Source organism: Chiloscyllium plagiosum, unplaced genomic scaffold (genome assembly GCF_037043375.1).
Source record: "Chiloscyllium plagiosum isolate Xiang-an unplaced genomic scaffold, Cpla_swu_hap1 HiC_scaffold_4, whole genome shotgun sequence".
Taxonomy (NCBI): domain Eukaryota; kingdom Metazoa; phylum Chordata; class Chondrichthyes; order Orectolobiformes; family Hemiscylliidae; genus Chiloscyllium; species Chiloscyllium plagiosum.
This window is the reverse complement of record NW_028270142.1, coordinates 112,745,171-112,760,704: the sequence shown is the minus strand read 5'-3', so window position 1 is coordinate 112,760,704 and position 15,534 is coordinate 112,745,171. Positions and strand designations below refer to the sequence as shown.

At 39.8% G+C, this 15,534-nt stretch overlaps 1 protein-coding gene across 2 annotated transcripts in view; it reads left to right on the top strand.

Moving 5' to 3' along the window:
- LOC122548937 (ALS2 C-terminal-like protein) overlaps window positions 1–15,534 on the top strand; it is a 106,257-nt gene that overhangs the window by 29,779 nt on the left and 60,944 nt on the right. Inside the window, exons 5-8 of one of the 2 annotated variants that reach the window (XM_043687924.2) lie at window positions 2,934–3,120; window positions 3,630–3,695; window positions 9,984–10,149; window positions 14,306–14,434. In XM_043687924.2, coding sequence (XP_043543859.2) covers window positions 2,934–3,120; window positions 3,630–3,695; window positions 9,984–10,149; window positions 14,306–14,434 — 548 coding nt within the window. Of the gene's footprint in view, window positions 1–2,933; window positions 3,121–3,629; window positions 3,717–9,983; window positions 10,150–14,305; window positions 14,435–15,534 lie in introns of both variants that reach the window. The other variant, XM_043687923.2, reaches the window with a different exon arrangement.

Sequence of the window (15,534 nt, the reverse complement as noted above, 5' to 3'; positions counted from 1 at the left end):
TCCCTTCTAAATACTAACTATTCCTGAATAAAACAAAATTCTACTGGTATGTTGTTCCAATTAATAGAAATCCCACTCCTATATAAAAAATATAGAATTTAATCTCTTGAAATTACAGCCAGGTTACATGTCTTCCTGAATGTTTTGTGTCTTTTGTCAGGCACACCTCCTCCTATTCCCTCAGGAATGCTTTTTTCCATTGTTTCTTCATCATTGATACCATTAGCATTTGGATGGTGCTTTTTAAAATTCATAGATGACTGTGAGATCCAATTTCTCTCTTGAGAGGTGAGAGCTGTTAACTCTGGCAGGTGACAGTTAGCTCTGGGGTCTTTGTCCAGCTGGCCCTTTCTTTTATACCCTTGATGACATTTAATAATTTGCCGTAGGATTGGTCCTATGATGTCAAAATCATCAGATATAAATTCAATAGGTTTTTGGTGTCTACATGCCTGGTTCAAATTGTTTGGCTAAATTCAAAACCCTGTTGTCTTGGTAAAATCTGTTGCTTGGATTGCTAACTGTGTGGCCTTTTGATACAAATATTTTAGTTCAGACTCTCTGTGCCCTTGCAAACCCAAGCTGCTGCTCACAGACATCCATTTTAATCTCTAAATACAGAAAAGAAATCACAGAAAGCATCCCCCCCAGCATTTTACAATTTTACCCACAAGAAATTCTAACTTCTGGTCTCCCAATCTACAATTACGCTACCCAACTTCACAACAGTTTGTTACTAGAATGTATTTTTGGGTTCGACGAGGAAGTAAGCATTTGGAAAAATTATTGGACTGAAAGCATCCATATGCATTTAGGAATGTTATGTCATGTCTAAGTAACAACATTTTCTTTTAAACTTATGCAATCTATTTGACAGGATCTGATTCATGTTGTGTCCAAAGGATAAGTACAGTACTGGGGCCTTAACTTTTCACTACATTTAGTTGTAGTCTTCTTGAAGTTCATTGAGGCATAGAGGGCTTTATATCCAAAGATTCCCCTCCAATCTTCCAAACTCCTGTGAAAAAGGCCCAGTTAATTGAATTTCTCTTTGTATGACAATTCTGTCATCCTAGGAATCAGTCTGGTGAACCTTCATCGCACTCATATGCTAAGTAGGGTGGCACAGTGGCTCAGTACTGTTGCCTCACAGCACCAGGGACCTGGGTTCAATTCCTGCCTCGGGCAACTGTCCGTGTGGAGTTTGCACGTTCACCCTCTGACTGAGTGGGTTTTTTCCAGATGGTCTGGTTTCCTCCCACAGTCCAAAGGTATACAGGTTAGGTGAATTGGCCATGCTAAATTGCCTGTAGTGTTAGGTGCATTAGTCAAAGGGGAATGGTTCTGGGTGGGTTGCTCTTTGGAGGATCGGTGTGGACTTGTTGGGCTGAAGGGCCTGTTTCCACACTGTGTGGAATTTAACCTAATTCTTAGGTCAAGTGACCACAGTTGCACACAACACTGCAGGGTGGTCTCAAATTGTACAACAGCAATAAGACTTATTTATTCTTATACTCAAGCTGTCTTACAATGAAGGCCAAAATATCATTTGTCTATTTTATTGTTACTGCATCTGCATGCTTACTTTCAGGGACTGATATGTAAGGATCCTTTGTATATTAACCATTCCTAATTGATCACTATTTAAATAATTTTCAACCATTCTGTTTCTCATACTGATGTGGACACCTTAATATTTAGCTATGTTCGACTGCATCTATCATGCATTTGCCCACTCATTCAACGTGTTCAAATCACCCTGAAACCTCTGTATATCCTGCTCACCACTCTCAATCCCAATTAGTTTTGTCACCAATAAATTTGGAAATATGAAATTTGATTTCCTGATTCATAACATTGATAAATAATGGGAATAACTGGGTGCCCGAGCACTGAATGTCATCATCTTTCACTGCCAAAATAGTCCACTTCTTCTAACTCTTTGTTACCTAACTGCTAACCAATTCTCAGTCCATGCTGAATATTATCTTCAATTCCAAGTGTTTTTTTGCACACTAATTCTTTTGTGGCATTTAATGAAAAGCTTTCTGAAAATCCAAATATTCCGTCTCTGCTTGTTCTTCCTCATCTTGCCAAGCTATTTTCCTTTTTCAGTAAGATGTTTGATCACTTTGGCTCTTCTGGGATTGAGCAATGTTCACAGGGAGTGATCGTCAGGCAGAACTGCCCATTGCATCTGAAGGTACCTTTCCGCTGCTTTGATTGTCTATCATTAAAATCAACACAGATCTGTTCCATTTAAGTTTTTGAAACATAAATGTAAATGGAACAGATCCATGCTGATTTTAACGATCAAATAAAGGCAGTGGAAAGGTAATTCTAGATGCTATACAAGAGAAATTCATAGCTAGTGGACAGTTGAAATTTTACACACTGCTACTAAATTCACTCGGGTTTGAATGTATTCGCTCGTATGTGTAATTAACGAGCACAGTGTTAAAATAATGGGTCTCCTATTTAAGAAGATGATGAGCAATTTCTTAGAGGTTTGTTTGGAATTTGCTTCCGCAGCCAGCAGTGGATGCTAGGTCATTGAATATATTCAAGTTTTAGTTGGACAAAATTTTGATTGATAATGGACTTGAGGGTTTCAGGCAGCAGATAGGAAAGTGATGTTTACACCACAATTACGTCAGTCATCATTTTGTTGATTGAAATAGGCTCCAAGGACAAATGGTCTTCTCTTATTTTTGTTCTTTAGTTCTTATCTGGAACTGGCTCAGCTATAAATTTATCTTGGGTATAAGAACAAAACAGGAGATATTGAATTGTTGACCTGATGTATACTCTTTGTGGTGTTCAGTAGCACTGATGCCAGTTAGACAGCTCAGCTGACTGGTACAGCATCTACTAGTCTAACACTCGACCTCATTTATGTAGACGTCAGTAAGAACAGTGTTTCTTTTCTTCAGAAACATCTGATCAAAAGAACCGGCCACAGTTGAAAGAGGCTCTCCTTGTCTTGGAGGAGAGTCTGGAGGCTCTCTACATTGAATCGGAAGAACACTGCTTGCATCTCGCTGATACTTTGGACACATTGACCCGAAAAGAGCTCTATTTACTCGTAAATACACAACGGCTCAAGGAAGTTTACATTCGGTAAGCAAGTCAGCTAATGGTTACAAGTGCCTTGCAGATGGAGATTATTAAAGGTTTAGAGACAATTTTTGAAATGATCAAAACTGGGTTTAACCAGTTGGCTATCCTAACTATCGTGGCACTGGACAATTAACAGGAAGATTCAAATGTCAACTCCTGATATGGTAACATTGCTTCCAATAAGTCTGGTATTTGACAGGTTGGCAGCAGAAACATTGCCTTTAGAGATGAGAACCTTCCATGTTTAATTGGTATGACCCACTATTGAGGGCTTAAGTTTTAGTCACAAGTGGAAGCAGATGTGGAGGAGTGACGAAGGGAATGTGATATGCAAATTTTCATCATTGGCCAGTGTGACAGTTCTGTGGCTCCATGTCAGTCCTCTTCTCCATTCAGCACTCACCTGTTGACTTTGGACTCTCACACTCTGCCATCCTATTCTCCTCTCAGCTACTTCCTGAGGTCCAGGTTATGTTTCCTCTCCCTTGAGTAATTGTTTCTCTTTTCAGGTACTTTACAGCGTTCACGAACTATGTTGTTCTCTGTGGCTTTGAACACATTGCGAAACAAACAAGGTACGAGTTCAGGGGAAAACGGTAGGTGCCATTGATAGAGTTTCAATGACTTCATAATTGTAAATATTGAATGTTCATTGACTCTAATTGCCATTTTTCACTTTTTCTCTGAAGTTGTGTCCTTGAAGCTTCGGAATAACAGTGGAAAATGGATAGTTAGTAGCAATTGCAGATCAGATGCAACCCCTAATTAGACAAATGATACATTTTTCCCCCACTTTTCAATATAATCCTTAACAAACTGTTCATCATTGTTACTAGCTCCAAATAAACTGATACCTTTAAAAAAAGAACATTTCACAGTAACCTGGAATTAACATTGGACAGTTAAGGAGCACGTGATTAATATGGTAAATGACAGAAAAGGTGCTCATTATTAACTTCCCATTACAGTCATTGTAATGTCACTTGTTTATAACACCTGATTTTTTAATTTAAAGGTTAAGGCATTGCTGGCTGGGCCAGTAAGTATTACCCCTCCCTAGTGTCCCTAGAGAAGGTGAAGGTGAGCTGACTTCTTGAATTGCTGCAGTCCGCATGAAGTAGGTCGACCCACAGTTTTTCATTATAGAGGGAATTCCATGATTTCGGCCATGTAATGCTGAAGGAAGGGCAATATATTTCCAAGTCAGGATAATGAGTGGCTTTCAGTGAACCTTCCAGGTGGTGGTGTTCATTTGGGCTTCTAAATGGAACTGGTGATTATTTGGAAGTGCTATTTTCAATTCTCCAATTCAAAACCATTATGCCTTTGGATTGTTCCAAACCTGGCTCATGATGGTTCCTTAGGAAGGTAAGAACGCACCAAGAACAGACATGATTTCAATCCCGTATAAAAGTGGTTAATTGTTAAACCGCAGCCCAACAGTCATACAATACCTGGCACTAGCCTGGTAAGCCTTTGCTGCTCTTCTGCTTGGCAAATATATCTTTTCTTCGGTAGGGAGATCAGAATTTGATGCAATTCTTCAGATGCAGTCTCACCCAGGCCCTATATAATAGCAGTAACTCTAAACCTGTTGCAACAAAGTCAGATATCGAATTGCTTTTGCTACACCCTTTCGTTTACTTTTATTGGTGCACCAGGCCACCCAGATCTCTTTGTACATCTACATTTGCTACCGTATCCTCATTTAAATAATAGTCTGCCTTTCTGTTTTTCACATTGAAGTGTTTAAATTCACATTTATTCACATTATATTCCATCTGCCATGTGTTTGCCCACACATTCAACTTGTCTGGATCACTCTGAATCCTCCTTACATCTTCCACAACTCCCAATCGTAATTAGTTCTGTGTTATCAGTAAACTTGGAAGTATTGCATTTGATTTCTCATCCAAGTCATTTATATATATTGTGAATAGTTGGGGCCCAAGCATAGATCCCTGTAGTACACCTGCCACCCAAAATGAATTCTTTTATTTCCCCTCTCTGTTTGGTCTGTCAACCAGTTCTCAATTCAAGCCAGTACATTAGCCAATCCTGAATGCATTTAATTTTGCCCACTAGCTTGTTGTATGGGACCTTATCAAATTTGTCTTGAAATCCAAATACACCACATCCACTGGCTCTTCTTTATCTATTCCACTTGTTGCATTCTCATACTTCAGTAGATTTGTTAAGAATGACTTCCTTCCATAAACCCATGTTGACTTTATCTAATCCCATTAATGCTTTCCAAGTGTTCTGTTATCTTTCAACATAGATATTTAACAGTTCCCCCACTACTGATGTCAGGCTAACTGATCTGTAAGTGTCTCCCTTTTTTTCAAAAGCATGGGCTCACTTTTGTCATCCTCTAACCTATAGAAACTGCTCCAGAGTCTATGAAGTTTGGAAGAAGACCACCAATGCATCCAATATTTCCAGGGTCACTTCCTTTAGTATTCTCTGGGATGCTGACTATCAGGCCGTGGGGATTTGTCAGCCTTGAACCTCATTTATTCCTCAACCACCATTATTTTTACTACTACTGGTTTTCTTCAATTCAACCCCGAATTAACATGTAATGTAAAATAATTGTTCAAATATAAATAGTACCATACGTCATCATGTAAAGTCATACTTTGTTTTATAATGCTCCTGAGACCTTCGGGATCTTTTGTTACAAAAAGTCACTGCATAAATATAAGTTCCTGTATTAACCAAGATGGATATGACAGCTTAGTGTATATAATACTGATTAATGATCCAGAAGTCATCAAATATTTTAAGTATGCTAAACATCTATGTTAAAAGATAACAGAACACTTGGAAAGCATTGGCAGCATCTGTAAGGAGAGAAAAGAGCTGACGTTTAGAATCTAACTGACCTTTTGTTAAAAGGTCAAGGGGTCAGTTAGACTTGAAACGTCAGCTCTTTTCTCTCCTTACAGATGCTGCCAGACCTGCTGAGATTTTCCAGCATTTTCTCTTTTGGTTTCAGATTCCAGCATCTGCAGTAACTTGCTTTTATACTTGGAAAGCATTAATGGGATTGGATAAAGTCAACATGGATTTATGGATGGAAGTCATTCTTAACAAATCCACTGAAGTATGAGAATACAACAAGTGGAATAGATAAAGAAGAGCCAGTGGATATGGTGTATTTGGATTTCAAGACAAATTTTGATAAGGTCCCACAAAACAAGTTCATGGGCAAAATTAACCATTCAAATAAGTTAGCATGGCAATGATCCTCTGGAAGAAGAAGTAACAAGGCATTAGAGTACTTGAATGGCAGGTCACTGGGAAGCTCACAGGCATCTTGGGATGCTTATCCACTGCTGCCTGAAGGAAGCAAAAGAGGTTAATAAGGCAGTTAAGGCATATGGGACACGACTTTATCGGTCGTCGCATAGATTATTACAGTAGGGAGGTTACATTGGAGCTGTACAAAACTTTGATGAAACTACAGTGGGAGTACTGTGTGGAGTTCTGGTAGCCACACTGTAAGAAGGATGTGCTTGCACTGGAGGAGGTGCAGAGGAAATTCAGCAGAATGTTGGACTGGAGAATTTTAGAGAGAGGCTGGATAGAGTCAGGTTAACAGAGAGAGGGGCAAGGACAGAGTGGATAGAAAGCAGCCGGCCAAAATGTAGTTGAAGGGTTACTAACAAGAGGGCATAACTTTAAGGTGAAAGGCAGGAGGTTTAGAGGGGATTTGAGGAAATTATTTTTCATCCAGAGGGTGGAAGGAATCTGAAGCTCACTGCGTGGGAGAGCTGTAGAGATGGGAATTCTTAATCCTTTTGATAGAGGTTGTTACAAAGTTGCCAAGGAAACAGAAAGCCCACAACCACAACCAAGAAATTAAAGTCCCAGCAGCCATGGCAAGTCTAAATCAAAACTTGAAGCTGGAAATCAAAAGCAACAATGGGAACAGTCTAGCTTTCAGGGATCTGCTGAGTGTTGAATGTCTAGTTTCAGTTTTTATTTGTGTAGAAAGAAAGCATATCTGAAACAAATATATAAAAGGTACATGGATAAGCACCTGAAATGTCATACTTTTTAAAGCTATGAACCAAGTGCTAGAAAGTGAGACTAGTGTAGATTTGATGGGCCAAAAGGCCTCTATTGTGCTACATGACTCAATGGTAGAGCACCAGATTCTCAATTTTATATATTAAAAGTAAAGCTGGGTCAATACTCTAAGAGGGAAGAGTGAGAGCGAGGACGATGAAGCAACCTTGGGTGAATCCTTGAGTTATGCCAAAGGCAGGATTTTGGGTTAGGAAATAAACTGGCTGCAGTTTGGTAAAAGTGGAAATGAACAAAATCAGCTGTATCTGACAACTGTAGCAGTAGGGTTGAATGAGGAAAAGGTAGTGAGCTGGATCAAAAGAGAAGTAAAGGGAATGAGCAGACAACAGATAAATATTTTTGTGACAATGGTTTGTCTCATTTTGGTCCTAAGTTAATTTGACTAGATCTGTAGTAAACATGTACACAGAACTGGATTAGTGGTGCTGGAAGAGCACAGCAGTTCAGGCAGCATCGGAGGAGCAGTAAACATGTACGCAGAACTGTATGCTGATGAAATCTAACAGCTGTAGGATAGAAGGGAATCCAATTTATTGAGAAGATGCGTAATGCCTTAAAATTTTGTTTTGTAATTCTGAAAGAACAATACTTCCTCTCCTCCATTTCCTCTCTTATCCACATTAGTGCAATTTCATGCAAACAATGATGTGGTCAGCAAGTTCAATGGAACTAGAAATTAATTGCCACTGATTTTCTGTTCACACTCAAGACTTCAAAGAACCATTGCAATTTTTGTTGTTTTTCCAGTTTGTTTTTATGATGGGAGGGTTTTGGGCTATGGGAAATTGGCCTTTGTGTAAATTTCTTTTCACCTACACCCTGGTCATTATTTCAATAGTTTGCCACCTTTTAGGATGAAATGCCATTTTAAAGGCTGGCAGCTTAAAAAAGAAAGGGCCAGAGTTTTGCCAAGTTAGGCCTACTTGGAAACCCTTTAAAAAATGTCATCTTGGACCTGAATACAGAATGAATGAGTAACCTTCATACTGAATTAGAATGCATAGCTAGGACACATGATTAGAACAAAATAGAGTGCTTTGAGAGCTGAATTATCTAGGCTGTTGAGTCATTGGCAGCTCTGACTATCTGAACTCATCAATCTAAATCAGGGGTAGGGATAGTGGCATTGTGATGTATTAATTCAGAGGCTCTGGCTAATTCAGAAGAGTTCAAATCCCCACTAGAACTGTTAGTGTAGAATTAAATAATAAATCATTCATATAAAGTTACTGATGATGGTGACCATGGCATCTGTCATTAATTGATGTAAAACTCTATCTGGTTCACTATAGGTTTAGAGAAGAATATCTGCTGTTCTTACCGGATCTGGCCTACCTTTGTCTCCAGACCCACCCTAAACTGTTGGCTAAATTGCTTAGCAATCAATTTTGGATGAGCAAGAAATGCTGGCCTTGTCAATGATCCAATGCATGAAAGAGTAAAGAAGCAACATTCACAACGTTTATTGACACAGTTTTAAGTGGCTTCTATGTGAAGCTTTAAAAGTCTGGATGACCAAAAGTTTTATTGGACTGTAGTGTGCTTTAAAGATTGTGATTTTAACACAGTGGAAAGATAAATGATTTCCTTTTTAAAACTTTTGTTTTCACATATACAGCTGTTGCTTATATTGCTTCATTACTTATTTATTGTGTACAATGGATGAATGGGATGGGCAGTTACAGGGAGACTGCAACAACTTGCTTTGGCATCAAGAGGGCATGGAGGGTAGGAGCAGGGAGCATATCTTGGCCTGGGGCACCATGTTGGATGCTTAAGGGGATTGTGTGTGCATGAGAGAGAGAGAGAGAGAGAGTGACAAAGGCTACAAGATGAGTTCCCACACACAGAGCTGGGACTTTTGAATGGCTCGCCTCTACGGCCGGAAGCTCCTGTGGGGCTTTCCAAACTCTTTTTGGGATCGGATGGTCTGACATCAGCCAGCTCCCAACACCCTACAATGATGAGCTAATGTCTGGAGTCAGTATTTCCTGAAGAGGCAAGAGGAGCTGACAAATTTCCAATCTCCTGTTACTCACCTCAAGAATGAAAACTTGGCCCAGTGTGTCTAATAAAGTAGCCCTTTATTGTGTCTGACTAGGTAAGCCATGCTGCCTTGGGTTATTACATTTTTGATGTTGTGGTGCTCTCTTAGAAACAATTGAACATCTATTTGAAGCTCAAGCTCCATTTGATGTCCATTGATAAGAATGATGGAAAATCTGATGAATTATGTTTCTCTGAGCATCATTTCTACCTTCTGCTATAAAATCTTCATGGCCATAACAAATGTGTGAGCACACAAACCATGCTCTGCCCACCTAAGTGATATCAGAAAGCTGGCATAATTGAGAGTCCTGTTTGTAATAATGTGCCTGTGAATTTTGCTTTTATCTGCAGTGTATTATAAATGGACTGGAGCTTATAGACACAAAGGGCTGTGCACAATCTCTGTCTACCTCCTGACAAGTATTATCCTTGACATGATGCTCAGATTTCCTGGAATAATTTAAAAGGAGTCAAATAGCACCAGATGGGACTGAATTGTTCCAGTATTATCTGTTATGAACTGTACTTTTTATAGGGAGTCTAATACTGAAGTCAACTGGCAGAGTGCAAGGGCAGGGCAATGAGGAAAAACCTCATTAATGCAAAGCATTCTGGTCTTGATAGTTTTATGTGAATTACCAAACCATCACAATGTCTGTAATTATTAAAAATATACTTTTTTTCTCCCCCTCCTCTAATCATTGAAATAAATGCAGTGATTATTGGAAAAAGAACAAGAAAAGTTTGAAAGGATTTCACCTCGATTTGTCCACAAATGCTTCGCTGTCTGTGAGCCTTCACAGAGTCTTCCACGAGCCCATACGTCTCCAGGTCCAGAAATACATCGATGTGCTCAGGAAACTCAGCTGGGGCTTGCAAAAGGTCTGTTACATCAAAGAGTAACTTTGATCAAAAAGGATATGACAAAAAACATGTGTATGTGCTGTGTATCAAGAAATGCCACGGATAACCAAGTAGTTCTGAAATTCCGTGGGGCTCCTCATGGTTACAACAGGACCAGAAAATTACTGTGGAGAAGGGATTTTCCCTAAGGATTACTCTGGACACCAAGAGAATCCTCATAATTCCCAGTGGCATTGAGCATGATTCTTTGAGTAAAGACTAACTTTACATCTTCACTGCTATTGTACACAATCCCACAGACTAAATATATTCAACTCCATTCTTGGAGTCGAGTTCCCAAATCATCTAGTATTATTTAATAGATTTTCAATAGATTGAAGACTTTCATTTTTGCTGTGAAATTCTAACTCTCGAATCTATTGAACTAAATCTTCCATTATTCCTATACACCAAGCAACTAAACAGCTTAAGCTGACTATAAGGACTGACTACCTTGGAAAAGGCAGAGGCCTTAAAATTACACAGGGTAACCTCTTGTAGAGCAATCTTGGATCTGTGTGCTTTTTAGTATAATTTATGGTTGCAGATGACACGAAAGTAGGTGGAAGACAAGTGATTAGATTGAATGCCTTTTCCCCATATCGCTGCACATCATTACTATCCAAAAAACATTTAATGCCATCTTGACTATCTCAATTGAAACTGCCTCCGCCACATTTCCAGGTGTTGCATTTCCTGCCCTAACTACTTGCTGCGTGAAAAGGTTCTTTAGCACATCACCCTTACTTTGTTTGGACAACATTTTAAGTCTATGGACTCTCATTGTTGTTACACATGTGAAAGAAACAGCATAGCCCTATCAGTTCGTTCTAGCCTGCTCATGATTTTGAAAATCTCTATCAGATCTCATCTCGATTGTCATCTCTCCAAGGACAGCAGTCCAAAATGCTTTATTTTCAAAGCTGAAGTTTCCTCAAACTACTCTTCTGCGCTCTCTCCAATGTGTTCTAATGTTTCCTTTAATGTGGCACCAATAACTGTAGACAATATTGTAGCAGGGGTCTAACAAATGTTTTGTACAAATTCAACATCACCTCCTTGCCTTTGTATTCTCAGTCTCTATTAATAAACCTGAAATTAAAAACATGCTTTATTTACTACTCTGTCCACCTGTCCTGCCACCTTCAAAGATCTGTGTATATATACACTCAGGTCTCTCTGTTCCTCCATTCTGTTTAGAATTGTACGTCCTATTTGAATTGTCTCTCAATGTTCTTCTGAAGTATGTCTCTTCACACTTCTCTGCTTTGAATCTCAACTGCCAATTATTTGCCAACTTGTCAATGTCTTTTGGAGTTCCACACTATCTTCCTCAGTTTACACTTCTTGCGAGATTTGTCTCACTTGCAAACTTTGAAATTGACTACTCACACAAATCCAGGTCATTAATATATGTCAGGAAAAGTAAGGCTCCCAGTAATGACCCCCGGCTCCTCCTCTCTAAATCTCATCCAACCTGAAAGACTGTTATGCTCTATTTTGTATTCCTCAGCTGAACTCAAATGTGGGAAAAGTGGGATTATGTACTTGCACAGGAAAAAATGGAGGAGCTGGATGTTATTTAAATGGAGAGTTTGCAGAAAGCTGAAGCCCCCAGACGAATTTAGGGATTTTTGCACATAAATCAGGAAAGAAAAACTAGCATTCAAGTTTAGCAGGTATTAGGGAAAGCAGATGGAATGTTGGCCTTTATTTCAAAGGGAATTGAATATATAAATTGTTAAGTCTTGCTAAAACTGTACAAGACACTACTTAGAGCACACTGAGAAGACTCTGAACAGTTTTTTCCCGTTATCTAAGGAAGGAAATATTAGCATTGGTAAAGTCCTGAAAAGATTCACGAGGATGATTCTGGGTATGGAAGACATGTCTTATGAAGAGAGGCTGAATAGGTTCTACTCAATGGTATTAAGAAAAGTGAGAGGTGATCTTAATAAAATATATGTTTCTTAAGATGTTTGACAGATGTGAGGAGGCTGTTTCACCTTGTGGGAGGATCTAGCAGCAGATGATACAATTTCAGAGTGAGGGCTTCCAGATTAAAGTCAGAAATGAGGAGGAATTTCTTCCCTCAGTGTAATAAATCTGTGGAATTCTTTACCACAGACGACTGTAGAGTCTGGACTGTTAATTGTATTCAAGACTGAAAGGCAGAATTTAAACAAGTAAGGGAGTCAATGGAGAAAAGGCAGGAAAATGGAGTTGAGGATTGTCAGAAATGCCATGATCTGATTGGATGGCAGAACAAACGGGAAGGTCAGACGAACTGGCTTCTGCTCCTACGTATTATGAACATCTGGATAGGAATAATGTGATCAAGGATAGTCAGCATGGTTTTGTGAAGGGCAGGTCGTGCCTCACAAACCTTATTGAATTCTTTGAGAAGGTGACTAAGGAGGTGGACGAGGGGAAAGCGGTAGATGTGGTGTATATGGATTTTAGTAAGGCGTTTGATAAGGTTCCCCATGGTAGACTACTGCAAAAAATACGGAGGTATGGCATTGAGGGTGAATTGGAGGTTTGGATTAGGAGTTGGCTGGCTGGAAGAAGACAGAGGGTAATAGTTGATGGCAAAGGTTCATCTTGGAGTGCCGTCACTAACAGTGTTCCGCAAGGATCTGTTTTGGGACCATTGCTGTTTATCATTTTTATAAATGACCTGGAGGAGTGGTTAGAAGGTTGGGTGAGCAAGTTTGCGGATGATACGAAAGTCGGAGGAGTTGTAGACAGTGAGGAAGAATGTGGCAGGTTACAGCGGGATATAGATAAGCTGCAGAACTGGGCAGAAAGGTGGCAAATGGAGTTCAATGTAGCTAAGTGTGAGGTGATTCACTTTGGTAAGAGTAATAAAAAGATGGGGTACTGGGCTAATGGTCGGATACTTGGTGGTGTGGATGAGCAGAGGGATCTTGGTGTCCATGTACACAGATCTTTGAAAGTTGCCACTCAGGTAAATAGTGCGGTGAAGAAGGCATATGGCTTACTGGCTTTTATTGTTAGAGGAATTGAGTTCCGGAGTACTGAGGTCATGTTGCAGTTGTATAAGACTCTGGTGCGGCTGCATCTGGAGTATTGTGTGCAGTTTTGGTCCCCATACTATAGGAAGGATGTGGAGGCACTGGAACGGGTGCAGAGGAGGGTTACCAGGATTGCCTGGTATGCAGTTGTATAAGACTCTGGTGCGGCTGCATCTGGAGTATTGTGTGCAGTTTTGGTCCCCATACTATAGGAAGGATGTGGAGGCACTGGAACGGGTGCAGAGGAGGGTTACCAGGATTGCCTGGTATGGTAGAAAGATCGTATGAGGAAAGGCTGAGGCACTTGGGGTTGTTTTCATTGGAGAAAAGAAGGTTTAGGGGTGACTTGATAGAGGTGTACAAGATGATTAGGGGTTTAGATAGGGTCGACAGTGAGAATCTTTTTCCACGTATGGAGTCAGCTATTACAAGGGGCCATAGCTTTAAATTAAGGGGGGGGTAGGTATAGGACAGATGTTAGGGGTAGGTTCTTTACTCAGCGAGTCGTGAGTTCATGGAATGCCCTGCCAGTAGCAGTGGTGGACTCTCCCTCATTATGGGCATTTAAGCGGGCATTGGATAGGCATATGGAGGATAGTGGGCTAGTGTAGGTTAGGTGGGCTTGGATCGGCGCAACATCGAGGGCCGAAGGGCCTGTACTGCGCTGTATTCTTCTATGTTCTTCTATGTTCTATTACAGTCTTATGAATGTTACAGGCAATGAAATGCTGTCCAATTGAAAAATGTGAAATTGGTTGTAAAATACTATAGTCCAACAGTACTCTAAGTGAGGAATAAACTCTGAAAAAACCTTAGCATTTCAATTTACATTATAGAACCACAGGCAGTGAATTAGATCGCTTAAAGTTCTTGGGAAGAGCAGTTATTAATTTTCCCATTTTCTGATGTCAAGAGAGGTGAATATCTCTATCTACAATTTGACATTAAAATTTTTAGAAATTTAGAGCCACTTCTAACATATCACTCAGTAAGAATACGGAGGAGATTTATAAATGGCAACATAACAAGGTAGAGAGAGTAACAAGTTAGAAATTCAGTTTAAATTATTTTAGGAATTTCTTTTCTGTCATTTCCAGAATCCAGAGACAAAGCACATTACTGATGCACTTGCAACCTTTATAGATCTGGACAAATGGATCCGTCAGTCTCTGGATGTGGCAACTTTGACCAAGATTCTGTGGAACTCACTTGGAAGCAAATTAACAGTGAGTAGGGAGCAAATTATGTTCAACGCTCCTCTTTTAAAAAATGTTTTCAGCAACTTCATTAATTCAGACACGAATTAAAGGCTTAACATTAAGTATTTCCTTATTCATTCAGGGAAAGCAGGCTTCCCTGTTTCAGTCAGTATTTAGTGCTCACCTCTGGTTGCCCTTGAGAAGGTGGTGGTGAGCTGCCTTCTTGAACCCGCTGCAGTGCATTTAGTGTGAGTACACCCACAATGCTGTTAGGAAGGGAGTTTCAGGATTTTGACCTAGCAACATTGATTACATTTCCAAGTCAGGATGGTGAGTGGCTTCCTGGTGGTGGTGTTCCCATGTATCTGCTGCCCTTGTCCTTTGAGATTGAATTGGTCCTAGTTTTGGAAGATGCTGTCTGAGGATATTTGCGTCAATTTCTGCAATTTATCTTGTAGTTGGTACGCACTGCTGCTACTATGTTTTGGAGGTGCACAGAATTGTCCTGGATGGTGTCAACCTTCTTGAGTGTTGTTGGGGGCTGCACTCATCCAGACAAGTGAGGAGTATTCCATCACATTGTGTTTTGAAGTTGGCCTTGGGGAGTCAGAAAATGATTTATTTACTACACAATTCCTAGCCTTTTGAACTGTTTTTATAGCCACTATATTTATATAGCTGGTCCATTTCAGTTTTTGATTAATGGTAATCCACAGGATGCTGATAGCGGATGATTCAGTGATGGTAATGCCATTGAATATTAAGGGACGATGATTAGAGTGTCTCTTGTTGAAGATAATCATTTCCTAGCACTTGTCTGTCATTACTTTTACTTGCGACTTGTCAGTCCAAACCTAGATGTCCAGGTCTGGCTACATTTGAATATGGATTTACTTTAAGTTGTAAATGGTAGAAATCGCAGCATGAGATTGAACCCATATGTTCGAACTCTGATTTGATCATGTAAGCCATACTGACACAGTAATGAGGGAGTGTTGTAACACCAGAAATACTGTTTTCAAAATGAAATGTCAACTGGGACCCCAACCCCTTTCTTGGCTGGACTCATAAATTCTCCTTCATTTTCACCAATCTGTTGTGCACAACCACTCTCCAAAAGTGTAACG